At 37.1% G+C, this 14,295-nt stretch overlaps 1 protein-coding gene across 1 annotated transcript; it reads right to left on the reverse strand.

The window, feature by feature from the left end:
- Nucleotides 1-14,085, reverse strand: gsg1l (gsg1-like). Its single transcript, XM_043229496.1, has 5 exons — nt 13,522-14,085; nt 9,163-9,210; nt 6,132-6,284; nt 3,575-3,686; nt 1-1,135 (listed from the first exon to the last, which is right to left on the reverse strand). The coding sequence occupies exons 1-5, from the start codon at nt 13,808-13,810 to the stop codon at nt 823-825; spliced, it is 915 nt and encodes a 304-aa protein (XP_043085431.1). The 5' UTR covers nt 13,811-14,085; the 3' UTR covers nt 1-822.
- Between the last annotated feature and the right edge of the window lie 210 nt (nt 14,086-14,295).

Here is a 14,295-nt window from a genome sequence, read left to right on the forward strand (position 1 = left end):
ACAATTTTGTACCTCTTTTTATCAAATGAAAAAGACAGGATTATAGTGCATACATAGATAAATATACAATTTAGTACATTCATTAATAGATAGAATTCCATTCATTGTATGTACATTAATAAGATATTCCAGATATTACAAAAAAAAAAATGATTTGGGGTCAGGGTTTACAATCTTGTCACTGACTGCTGCTAATCAAGCCAGTAATGCACGACAATAGACAGAAACAGGCAAAATCCAAGTGGCAGTAACCTTTTGATACCTAGTGGATGTTGCAGCTGAAATGGCCTGTGCTTCTCCGGTGTTCAGCTGCAGCAGTATCGAAGGCAGGATTTAAACGGTACGCTACTCTGCTGTTTGTGACATGAAGGCATATTCAAGCAGATCTCACCAAGGGAGGAGGGCATTTCACATACTGTGTAAGACCGATAAATACTCAGGAGCATGTCTAGCTGTCAGGGCGAGGGACCGACAGATGCTTTGATGCGTTTTTAGAAGCTCGCACGGCTCAGTCTTCACGGCAGTGTAAGTCATGTGGTTTTCCCACCTGGCCGTGCAGACCTCAGCTATCTGTCAATGGGGGAAAAAAACGCTCCGTTTCCGCATGATTTTATTTACAATCACTGATTTCTCTGCGCTAAGGCTCAGCTTGTTACCCGCATGCCTCATTCAATACTGTTAACCATGTCCATTTTTTTTACCCTCGTAATGCGTATCAAAAAAGGGAATTCAACATTCTAACCCCTCACATCCCAGTTCATCGGTATTCCGAGTTGTCCGGTCCGAGCAAGGCCACCTGTGCAGTACCGACTTCGCTTCCTCTCAGCACTGCTCTTCTCCTAGAGACTCTGTGTTGTCGCTCTGGTCCACCGGAGCCGGAGGGGAGCGCATTTTCCCACGACTGCTCCCATGGCTGCTTCCGTGGCTTGGGTAAACATCTATAGAGCTGGAGATGGACTGAACTGACCTGTCACGGAAGTAATGGAAGGCTTCTGGATCTAGGAAGGTTTGCTCTTCGCGCAGGCCTTGCTCAAAGAGCTTCCTCTTGTGCCGGAACTCAATCACCGTTTTTGTGTAGGAGTTGAGGGTGGTGACGGAGGCAGCCATGCAACAGGTAAATGAGCCCCAGGCCATACTATAAAACACATGTGAAAAAACATGAGATGTTATATGCTATTGATTCGCATTTCCATATGACAGCACATTGCGTAAATAGCACATTTTACTTACCTTTGTTACATAATTATATTACGTTAGGTACATTATTACACTTTTTTTGTGTTGATAGGTTTAACTGATACTTAGCCGAGTCTGAAATCCATTAATAAATTCATTTCGTATGTCCTATCAATGATGTGCTTATTCACAAGTCACACTCAAAAGCTTTGTTTACAGCAGAAACCCAGTCAAGCAAAGGTGTAAGAATCTTTTTAAAATAGTCTATGTGACATCAGTGGTTTATCTGTAATCTTACGAAGCTTCAAGGAAACCAAAATAATGCCTTCATTCAACAATTTCTTCTTCTACAAGCAGAGGAAGGTGCACGCTGTCTTCACGAAGTTTTTGCCTAGCCTTACTTATTACTATTTGGATCAGAAAATATAGACAATGAACTAAGAGGGATCACACATGTGCATCGTGGTACTGTGAAAGACTGAAACAGAATAAAAGAAAATGCATTTCAAAACGTATTCTCATAGCCTCATAACATTACGGTTGAACACCTGATGTCACATGTACTATTTTAATGATGTCTTTACTACCTTTGTTGATCTTGAAAGAGACAGGACCCTTTCTTATAGAGGGTCAGAAAGCTATCTTAATATCTTCAATTCTGTGGTCTTATAGGTTTCAAACAAAATGAGAGAGAGTAATTAATGACAGAACTGTCATCCTTTTAATACTTTACTATGCATATATTAATGCATATTGTTTTGAGGTTTTACATTTTTACATTTTACATTTTTCATTTGTTTTAAATAACGGCTTTTGTGTTGTGTACTTTTTTGCCCAAACTGTTTTTTTTTTCTTCTTTATTTTCATTTATCAGGAGTAGTAAAGTTACGTTCCCCAAAAAGTGCCTGTGATTTATAGACTGCAAATTACCTTCAGTTTCCAATCAAAAACCGTGAGAGTTCAGTATTTGTACTTGTGAGCTGAGGAAATTAAACCTTGAAGCTAAAACTTCAATTACTCTTTCATTTTCAGGTTCTTACCATTCAGTAAGGTAGTAAAGGTAGTGCAGAAATAGAGAAAAAAAAAAACAAGAAATTGGCCAGATGGCAGAGGACAAATGAAGCAATTTTAGCCTAGACTAATGGATGCCAGGCAAGCATCTGTGGTAATTCAGCCAATGTAAATACCACTTTCATGCCTGTCAGAACCCCAATGCATGTCTCTTATATCTAAGTGCCAAAATAACACAAATCATTTGCTGGGAGATCCACTACAGCCATTCCCTCTCTGCTCTAACAGAGAGGCATGGTCCCAAAAAATTAAATGACAGAGACTCACTCCAAAAATTCACTGTACAGCTGACATGCATCATAAAACGCCAATGGAAAAGTTTCTATTTAAGACTTTTTTTTATAAAGGCAGTAAAAGCACTTCAAACTTTTATCTGGGCAGTAACTGGATTTTCACCGAAAAGACTGGTCACTGTCTACTGATACCGCAAAATGTTTTGTATCCATTTTAGCAGCATTACAGAAAATCTAAATCACAGATACATTTTGATATCAACACAGTAAAAAAACCTGACTGCTAAAAATTCAGCTTTGCCATCACAGGAATAAAATACATTACATTGAAAAGCATAATTATAATAATATTTCACATTACTAGTGTTCATACTATATTTCTAACAAATAAATCCAGCCTTGGATGAGCAGATGCTTCTTTCAAAAATATTCTATCCAAAAAAATAAAATTTGAAATATGCTATGATACAGTATTTTAATTTACATTTTTCACATTTTCATGGACGCATGGGTCAACGTACTCTCAGAGTGCAGAGAGAAACTAAGGAAACCGTTTTAAAGTTTAATTAGCTTTTTTTTCTTTAGGTTGCCAGTTCTGCTGGAAAGAGAGCACTTATATTGGAGAAAGTGAACCTGAAATGAGAAGGGTCTGCAGGAGCCAGATTCATTTGTTGCAGAATGAGGACCAGACACCCGCACATCTGTGACTTCTGAGAACGCCTCGCCTCTTTGCTTGGTGAATTATATAACACAGGATGGATGTAAAAGCACCAAGTACTGGGAAGGGACTTGAAGCTACTCTAGAGAATTCCATTCAATTATTGATCAGGACCTATTTAGGGAGTTCTGAGAAAATATATTGAGTTATATAATCACGAATCAGATGTCGCTACTTCTCCCTACCTGAGAGACAGCTAATGTAAAGTTTAATCCACATTAAAAGCAGATTTAAAATACAGTCATGGATTTTTTTTATAGTGCTCTTTTGGCTCAATTTAATATCTTTCCTGAATATAAGCATTACTTTTTTCTTTCATGGCATACGAATCAAATTTAGGCTGATCATGCAAATGTGAAATATCAGAGAAGCTCACCAGAAAGACCAGCCATAGTCCCATGTGTGAGGCCTCCAGTCCTCTGGACCCAAACTGACTGTGATCTGGAAAACTTGCGTGTACATCATGTGAGCCACCATTCCCAGAAGACCTGTTGAGGAATCCACACATGCATCGGTAATTGATCGTACTGTTGCCCACTGGCTAGAAAAGGTTTTGTCATTATTTACTCCAAACCTGTATGACGTTGAACACGGCACAATTATCTTCTGAACTAATGAGACTGAATGATTGATTAACGAATCTCTTCCCAATCCTGACTCAATGATCCATTGTGGAAAAGAATTATGGGAACATAAAAAAAAATCACCTTTTGTGCTCCACAGAAAAACAGCACAGTAAATTAGGACCGGTTTATGGACGTGGAAATGTGTACACAGTGTACGTCATAGAGATGATATAAGCACACTTACAATAGAGATTTACAGATTTTCTCTATGAAAAACACCGTTATTAACCTATGATCCTTTCGCTTACAAGACAAAATCACTGCATTATTTGCAAGTAGAACCTGTTCCCAATCACGTACAGTAGGATCTGTGTGTCCGGCATATCTAGTGTCAAGGGCTCAAAAACACCACTGTTGAGGGTCAAATAAGGTTCAGTTGTAATGAAACATGTAACTGTAAATCCTCACTTACATAACATTAGCTTTTTTACCCCGTGTTACCTAAATACTTCTTACTCTACTGACAAATATTTAGTTCTGTTAAAATATATATATATATATTTTTAACACAATTTCCTGCATTCTTCTTCTGACAACCCAGCAACAAAAATGCATTTTGAATACATTTTCATTTAATATTTTTAAATTTGTATATTTTTAATTTATATTTTCTGGCAGCTCACATAGTTTTGTTTGTGGTGTTTTTTGATTTTGGCGTGCTTACTCTAGCTAATTTATACCAAGTGACAGATAGATCTGGGCACAAATATTTTAGTTCGAATACACTGACAACCTGTGATGTGCACAATTAAATATATGGGAATATTTTTTTTTCCTTTGAAAACCTATTTAGTTTATTGCGTTCAGCCACTGTCAGCTAACCACACGAAGGCTCCTCTCTGGATGGGTGATCTCACTCTCTCTCTCTCGGATGCACTTGGAATTAAAAAGCATTAAGGCCCCAAATGAACAAGACTATTGGGTATTTAGCAAATCAAATAATCAGAAATTCAAAAAGCAGCAGCTGTTCTGGCTTTCTAACTGCTGAGGTTTACCCACGATGCACTAGACTATAGAGGGAGAAAAACGAGAGAGCAGTCCAGGGAGACCTCTGTTTTCTCCACATCATCTCATTCTCAAGTGAATGTGTCTCGAGTGTGAAATTACTAGTTAACAGATTTCACAGAATCTTAATACAACAAAAATTAACATTTGAATATAAAGGTCATGTTTTAGATTAATCTGCTCATAAAGTATTATTCTAGTAATAAAAATAAAGAGTAAAATATTAACACCCACACATAAACACACAAATAGATTTTTGTAACAATTTAAAGACTTTACATTCACTTTTGATCAATTAAATGTGTCCTTATCGTAAGAATTACCTTTTTTTTTCTTCTCAAAACGTTCTACTGACCAGAACTTTTCAGCGGTACTGGATGACAGTGATGAGAATAACTGCTCTATTTTTTTAGCATGCGTGATCAACCAAATTATTGTTTCCCTCATTACAACACCGTTATCATTACTGACAATAAAATGTGCCATTACTATAATTTATTATGAAATCATTAGAATTGAATTTTTTTGTCCATCTGAATAAGTGCGCAGTGTAGCTGTATTTGATGTACCAGACTTAACATTTTGTATTATTATTAGTAGCAGAATTTGTAGTAGTTTTGTTATCTTATATTATATGATTCTAATATTTTTTTTAGAAAGACTTAATAAACAAGCACCACCACCAGACCTAATTAAGTCAACATGACAAATATGCATTCATACTTGGTAATACTGATTACTAAAGTTCTATCATCATATAATGCTAAAATATAATATTATATTATAATTCTTGTCTGACTGATGCTGTATGTCAGTAGATAAATAGTGTAGATGAATATTCAATCTTTTATAGTAATAATTAATGTTTAATACTGGGGGCATCCAAATTTACCATTTTGAATTATTATTTTTTAAGTAAAGCAATAGTTACTTTCCCTGGTAATTACTTTAAAACAAGCTAACTCAGTTAATAACTCGGTTACTATTTGTGAGAAGTAACTAGTAACTATAACTAATTACTTTTTTAAAGTAATGTGCCCAACACTGCTAGATAACTGTAGGTGTTGCCATTTTGAAAATCACTCATATCTGAACACTATTATCAGTTAATCAGTTAATCACGGTAATCAGTTTTGTAGAGATTGCAAATAATACTTTATGAATTATACAAACCCATATATTTCTTTTGTCACCATCATTTGTGACGGCGGTAAGACCGGACAGTCTGTGCTGATAAATGTAATGAAGTAATGCACAATTAGTTTCTCTAGGAGTGAGGTGGGGACAAGGGTGGAGGCCTACCTGACAGCACGGTGAAGACTGCGGCGAAGGCGTTCAGTTTGAGTCCATCGATCACGTTACTGGAGTGAAAAAGCTCCAGGCACATCAGACTGAAGCCAACGACCAGCAGCATGATGTATAGCACCTCAGACACAACTGACAGCCAAAGGACACCTGCAATACACACACACACTGGTGAGCAAAGTGCTCTGCTGTTGCCCCATAATTCTCTCTGTCGCTTTTATTCACACGGTTAGATTCGAGCGGGAATTTAACAACTCGCTGCCTGCATATAAATGGACATGCATTGGACACATTTTTGTATAGTTTGTCAAGCCGAGTTTAGTTGGCAAAGAATAGGTGCTTTGAGTTTATCTTAGCATCCATCCTCTCCATTAAGGAGCACAATGCAAATTACCAATTTAAAGCTGAAAATAAACAAAGTTTAAGGAAAATGTTATTTTGAAAAATGTTAAAAAATATTTCTAGGTATCTAATCAAATCTGTAAAACTGATCATGTGTCTCTTTATATTATTGCAACTTAAAATGATTGTTTTCTGCTTTAGAATAAAAAAATATTATGGTAAAGCTTAATTTTCAGCAGTCTTCAGTCTTCAGTGACATTTATGTTGATTTGATTGTACAGTCATTTTTATTAACATTATAAATGTTAAAAAATATTTCTGAATAATATTCCTGAAACTGTATTCATCAGGATTAAAAACATATTATAATTACCATCTTCAAATTATTTATTAATTTGTAATTAATTATTAAAAAATGATTAATTAAATCTAATACTTGCTGCATATAAGGGTGAATTTCTTTAAACAAATAAAACAGAAACATACTGACCCAAAGTTTTAAAATGTTGTATATATTACAATACTAATAGGAGAGAGAGAGAGAGAATACAAAAAGGAATCATTTGGTCTTTGACTTTCTCTTTATCTGCAATTTGAAAACAATGCTGCACTTGTGTTTTTAAAAAAATGTTTAATCTCCATTTTATTTTATTTAGAAAGGTATTTTCGAAAGATTAGGGAAATGTAACTGTATCCATCAGACTGACTCCAGGGTGTTTCCATAACAACAATCAGCTTCTCCTAATTAGCAGAAATCCCATTTGCCCCAGAGCTTCCTCTGAGGAGAATTCTGCAGAGATAGCAAAGGTTGTTTTGGTCTGAGAACATAACACTATTTTGCTTACTTTCAACATTCAGAGTTCACTTTACAGTCTAGTCTGCTGCTACACCTGTGCTACCCATTATCCACTGTGAAATTTGGCCTCGTTTGGGGCTTCTCAATGCATTCCCTCACACACATTGAATAAAAGATGACAGACTTTGTGAGAAACGCAGGTGGTGAGTGATTAAAGCATTTTAACCTGAAATATGATGGCATTATGCAATATTAATGTCTGGAGTGTTTGTCTTCAAGAGTTCAAACACAACGGGGCACCTTTGAAAGTCCGCCCTACATTTTTCAGAAGCAACTATAAACAATGTGTCAATTTTCTCGGGGGCTCCTTGAGGCGGTTCCAGAGAAAAGCACTGTTTAAGGGCTTGATATTGTCTGAGCTATGGCGTCATTGAGACAGGATAGAGATGGAAGCACTATATCTTCTGTCTATCTGACCTGAGCATATTTGGTAGTGCTAAATCAAATTTCTCGCTCTAATTTTTGCACAAACAATTTTTGACAAGCTTCTGTACGAGACAACACTTAGATAGAGGGGTGAATCTGAAAACACTTCAAATCAAAATGCACTGCCATCACTCTTCGGCTGATTCCACAAATATCAGCAGCTTTGTATCAAATGTGATTATCACTGGAGACCTTGAGAGTCAGTCATGACTTAAAAGATAAAAACCGGGGTCTAAAGAGAACAGAGGATGGTGTAGTTTGCCTTGCAAATGTTCTCCCCTGAAACTGTGGCAGATGTAATTTGCAAGCAAAATTCATTTTCCTTTTTGATTGCGGAGTATTATCTCCAGATTTGTTCAAGGCGAGATGTATTATGCAGCAGTCCCCTGAACTGAAAAAAAATCCATATTCAAAATGATATTTCCCCTGTGAAGGCTTCGCCACCGCAAAGAAAACATCAACAATAAACCACGCCATTAAAATGACTTTTAGTAAAGGAACGCATTACGTTATCAAACGTAACCTCAAAGAAAAGTCAAATTCGTAGTCAATATTGGATCCCACACTTTGTGGGTGCTCCTTCAACCACAGGACCAATGTTTTCAATTTATCATGTTTCATTTGCGTTCCAACAGTGTAGACACACAAGTTTCACATGTCCTCTACGTATTGTGTTCATCAGCGCGCTGTGACGGAAAAGTCTTTTTTGGAAAGATATTTTCAAGCTTTTTTTATTACTAGGCTGACTGGAAATTATGCGCCGAAAATAATTAATTCGCAAGTGATATTTTCTTTGACTTTTCTTTGTTTTAGATCAGTTCTAAACCTCATTTATTATGGATTGTCAGACTTTAAGATTAAAGGTCTTGGCCTGGGACAAGGATAATAGTATAAATTATACATAAAAGGTATTTGAAAAGCATGAAAAAAAGTTTCCCCAGGTTAAATGTGACCTTCATAGAGAACAACGCTGAAATCTGTTAGATTATACAAATGAACCCCTGCCACATAAAAGTCTCTGCTGCAGAAACACCCTCACCCTCTACTAAAGTGTGACATTGCAGCAGAGTCTTTTTTACACACTTGTTATACATAGAACAGTGGAAAGAAGGAGACGGTACGAGGAAATGTCCTAAGGAAACTTACCTAACAGACCGCAACTCTGTACATTTTTTACATCACAGTTTGCCGTACAGTACTTATAGCACATGAACTGTACTGGCTTGGGGAAGGTCAACATTCGCTCCAACATGCGTACATAAGTTAACATACCACATACGTAGCATGCATCAAATAATAAAGCAGGGATGCTCCGAGGCGGACATAAGAGATCCGTCATTCGTAAGTTTCTGTGTGTGCTGTCAGACAAGCCTGAACGGCACTCTAATGACAGCCATTACTCACCTCTCTCAGATGCCGGGGCCAGATCAATAAAACTCCTGCATTTCTCACCTGGAAAGACACAAGACAACCGAAGAGTTAACATCTGTGCTCTACAAGCTCTTTTTGTGTACTGAGAGTCAGAGGGCTCAGCTTCATCTTTACAGTGCTGTGCTCCAGTGATAAGACAGCTTTAGCAGTCAGCCTTCCCTTGGATCAATCCATCACTTCAGTTTTTGTCTAAAGACTTCATGGTGGTTCTTGGCGTTAACCTCTACAGTACGTAATTTTGCACACTTTAATTTAAATAGACAGCATGCTTTTCTTGTGACTAATCACTAGCAATCATAAAAATGTGTAGAGTCTGTAGTTGCCTTGATAAAACAAGTAAACTAATTGTCTGTGGTCTAACCAAAATAACTGCTGTAATTAAGATTGTCCTATGTGTCTCTGGGCTAGAACATAAAGAGTTTTTGGTGCATTCTCTCAAATTGGACTTTTAATTAAACTGGTGAGGATAATTTGAGACTCTAGGCCATTCCTTCGTGAAACTTCAGTCTGCATCTGCAAGTTTTAATAATAATCTTGCCAGTGGAAGGGTGAAAGACACTAAGCTTTGCTTAAAAGACAAAGGTCAAATAGAAGTGAGAGATGATCCAAAGTAGCAGAATAACGTGAAGACAGCAACATATGCGCAGAAAACTCATTTGCTTTGCGTCTATTTGTGACTCAAATTTCTCTTACATTGTGGACCAGTTCAAAGAATACAATAAATATGTTAGCACGTTGTGCAAGTCTGCAGACACAACACTCATAATTCCAGGCTTGTCAGATTCAACAAACTTCATGTACGCAGTCGTCTACATTACAGATCCCACAAGCTCAATGTTTTATTACCTTAGGAAATCAAGATTTAATGTAGCATTTAAAAACTTGGCTAAAGTTCAAAAGCAGTTCAAAAGAATGCCGATAAATTAAACCGCCAAACATCCAGGAAGAATGAGACTTGTGAAGGTTCAATCAGTGAAATCAAAACAAAGGATGTATGACTTGTGGTTCCTTATAGAGACCAGAAAGAAAGAATCAAATGAAAAGCAGTTTAAAGCGTGACTGATCACACATTAGGTTGCCATTGAACATGACAGGGAGTCATATTCTGGATTTCATATGCTGGACCTTCTAAGTGCACTTCTTTTCTCATTACATCTCCCTTGAGCTTTTTTCCTCAGTAAATAAGGTCCCCAGAGGGAGTATAATCCTTCTGCCAGGCAGATAAGTGGCCCGTGGTAACCTCTCCTCAATTTAAATAAGGAATCTCACTGCACCGGGAGAAATACATTAACCGATTCCAAAAATGGCCGGTGATGCAAGAACATGAGTAATTGAATTTCTAGTGAGCTTTATTTCACCAGTTAGGTGAGGCACTTGTGGTAATCATTTCATTTATATCAATAACATGGAATGTCTTCAATGATACATTTTAGTACCCTTTTCTGATCCAGACTTATCTGTAAACTGGTCACACTCACATAACTGAATAGAGATATTTTTAGTCCTAAAAAGTAAAGCTGTCATTTTAAAGTTTTCAGGGGGGGCTTATTCAAGAAATCTACAGCATGTGCAATTTATACTAATCTATATGATTTTAATCTTAGGCACAACATAAAGCAATTGTATCACATGCATATTGAGAAGAATATGCTATTCATTTTCCAACGTCTACCATGTGGGAATCGGAATGACATGGGCTGACTCACTCATTATGGATCTAAAAGCTGTAATTATCTTCATTCAATCCATTCCTGTTCTTCCAATATTCCATACGAATAAAGACCCCTGGCTTTTGATCGACCTCTAATGTGTTTAATCTGCTATCTAAGGCTGGTGGAGGGTAATTGCATTGGTAATGAGAGTGGATGATTTGATGGCCATTAGCATTATTATGTGGTACTGTATGATCAGGCAATGGGCAAAGAGAAGAGATCTTTAAGTATGATTTATTAATTATCACTCTACATTTTCATGCCTTCCATGAATTTGCCTTTGCCACTCCATTGCCGGAACTATTGGTCAAATCTTTGGACCATTTAGTTACTTTAAAAATCTAGTATTGATGGCTCAGCAGTTTAGGGACTTTAAACTGCCTCTATGTTTACATAGAAGGGATTCGAAACATCACCAAGACGTTAAGAAAATTGATAAAAGCAAATGACAACTGACCAGTTGTCAAAACCATCTTGATTTTTGTTTTACTTTTTATACTTTGGTATAAAGATACTGCATGCGCTATAGGTTTGGAATATTATGTTAATGATGTCGATAAATCATTATACAAAGATTGAGCTGAGCTTCTTGTGTGGATGTCTGATTAGTTTTCAGCACAAAGCTTGTCTGACACTGTTGTCAGATTAATAATAAATCCCATTGATCACTAGATAGAACAGGGTGTCAGCAGCAATGCTGACAAAAATAGAAAACAAAAAGAAAAGAAAAAAATCATCAAGCCACGTAACGTAATCCTCATCAACGGAACACACACACTGACCTTCTCTCACTCCCTTGCCAAAGTCTGTTGGATTAAATTTAATACGATACAAAACTGTCTGTTTATGTCTGTGTATTAAAGACATTATGTCAGTATGTCTGTGAGACCAGGGATCCGATCACATGCAACTTTGAACCTGGCAACCCCCCTTCCTTGATTTATCTGTTGACCTTGTAGTGTACTGTCATAATGAAATGATCTACAGAATTGACCTTTGACTTCTTTTTTCTTGTCAAGCTTTGCATTGACCTAAAACCAAAATATTCAGATAGCATGTTTTTCTGCAAGTAATAAAATCATTTTAAGATAAACTACTTCTTCAGCATGTTGAGACTAATAAATAAATCTTTTCTCTCGGAAAACAGATTTTTTTTTTTTTTTCACATGATTGATGGTACGAACCGTATTGTAAAGATTTCTTCCCTTTTTTCCACTTTAGTTTATTTGGACATTAAAGAACTGGTTTTCTCTCTGGACATAAATTTTAAAGATTATTCTGAAAACAGGTTTAATTAAACATCTGAAGAAGCAAAAGGCACCGTCACATTTTTGTTTCATATTCTATTCCTTTTGGGGATAATCCTGATGTACATTTACTAACCGATACCTCCAGATGATCTAACATAAAAACAAACCTGTCTGATTAAAAAGCATTTTAGAGAAGGCATCCTTTAAAAATACGAGGCTATGCAAGAGCTGCTTATTTCACTGTGTTCCATGGGGAGCGTGGTTATCTAATGGTGCCTTTACCAAGTTCCTCAAAACTCATTGAGAGTAAGTAAATCCTGACAGATGTTTCCAAAGCTGTTGGCACACAATCATTCCCTTCAATCCATTGCGCAACACATTACACACTGTTTTGCACACGATCTGTTGAAGTTTCCCCAGTGCAAGAACACTGTATAATTTCATTATATATAATTTGACTGATATCAATGAATGCTAGACATTAATTGACAGATATCAGGTTCTTTTATTAACTTATTTGCACCTACAAGTCTACAACACTAACTGAACTGATGTTTTTACTGTACAGTACATGTTATAAATGAAAAGATTTTAGTAACACTTTAGCTCAGGGGCCAATTCTACAACTTGCTATTAGCTTGCATATTACTAGCATATTGGCTGTTTAATACTTATTAATCACATATTAATGCCTTATTCTGCATGAACTATATATCCCCCATTTAAAACCTAAACTTAGCAACTTCTAACTATTAATATACCCCAAATTAGGAGTTTGGTTTGTGAAAACTGGTTCCCGAACTAAAATATGACCAACTTTCGCATATTTTCCAAATGTACATGAAAAGAAAAAAGCCCCAGTGAGGTAGAGAGCATGTAATAACAGCACTCTTTCACACTGACTATAATAAATAAAGGTGCTTCACAATGCCATATAAGAACCCTTTTTTTGCCTGAATGGCTCCACAAAGAGCCTTTTGTATCACAAAATGTTCTTTGCGGCAAAAAAGGTTCTTCAGATTTTATAAGGGGAAAAAACAGATGCTTTTTGAAGAACCTTTGACTGAATGGCTCTTTGTGGAACCAAAAACGATTCTTCTACGGCATCGCTGGGAAGGACCTTCGAAGCACCTTTAGTTTTAAGAGTGCAATTTAGTGGTACATATCAAAGTAGACTCCTTTAACGCCTGTAAGACAAATATTTGAATAATATTACGTTTTTTTTTTTATTAAAGTTCGAGACATAAGCAGCGCAAAAAAAACGAGTAATTATAGACGAGCAAAACAATTCAAAACTCCGAGTCTCACTAAACGCAGTTAAGATACTCTTTTCGAAATTTGAAATGTAACGGACTTTAACGGACCCTCACCTCCTCCGTGGATGTTCTCCTCACACGAGTACCAGATCCCCGTGTGAAAATGCCTAAAGAGAAATCTGTCGTCGCCCGTTTCCCAGCTGTAGTGAACTTTGCTCGGGTCTGTCTCGTTCACCCCGTAGTCAATACAATTATGCCGCCTGTCCTTACTGCAGTTGGGTTTGGGGACCCTCTGAGTCCCTTCGCACCAGTAGGTCGTGATGAACGCCGTCGTTGAGAATAAGAGCGCCAGAAGATTTAACCCCACAGACAGCAGAGCACGGCATTTTCGAGTGGTCTTCATAGTCCTATGAGAAGTGTCTCGCGCACTTGAACGAGTTCATTCAAACCGGGCTGAAAAATGTTGTAGTGAGGGAAGCGCAGCGGTTGCGCTCATCTCACCTCTGCTCACCGGCCCGAAATGACAGCGACAGGTTTGATCCTCACACATATGAAATGAGCGTCACTTCTCTGGCGCTCGCAGGTGGATCCATTCGCGTGGAGACAGACGTGACTTAAGTAAGAAAGATCTCTGAGGCATCTTTGAGACAGGCGCTCGCGCTACCAACTGTTGTCTCTCTCTCTCTCTCTCTCTCTCTCTCTCTCTCTCTCTCTCTCTCTCTCTCTCTCTCTCTCTCTCTCTCTCTCTCTCGCTGCGTGCGCGTGTCTCCCTTTCCTATTATTTATTTCATTCTTGCTCTTGCTGTCTAGTAGGCTACAAATAACTTGACTTATGTGAAACAGTTTTTGGAACCTATTGTGATCATCAGTCTGTTTTTTTTTTTTAAA

Source organism: Puntigrus tetrazona, chromosome 3 (genome assembly GCF_018831695.1).
Source record: "Puntigrus tetrazona isolate hp1 chromosome 3, ASM1883169v1, whole genome shotgun sequence".
NCBI lineage: Eukaryota > Metazoa > Chordata > Actinopteri > Cypriniformes > Cyprinidae > Puntigrus > Puntigrus tetrazona.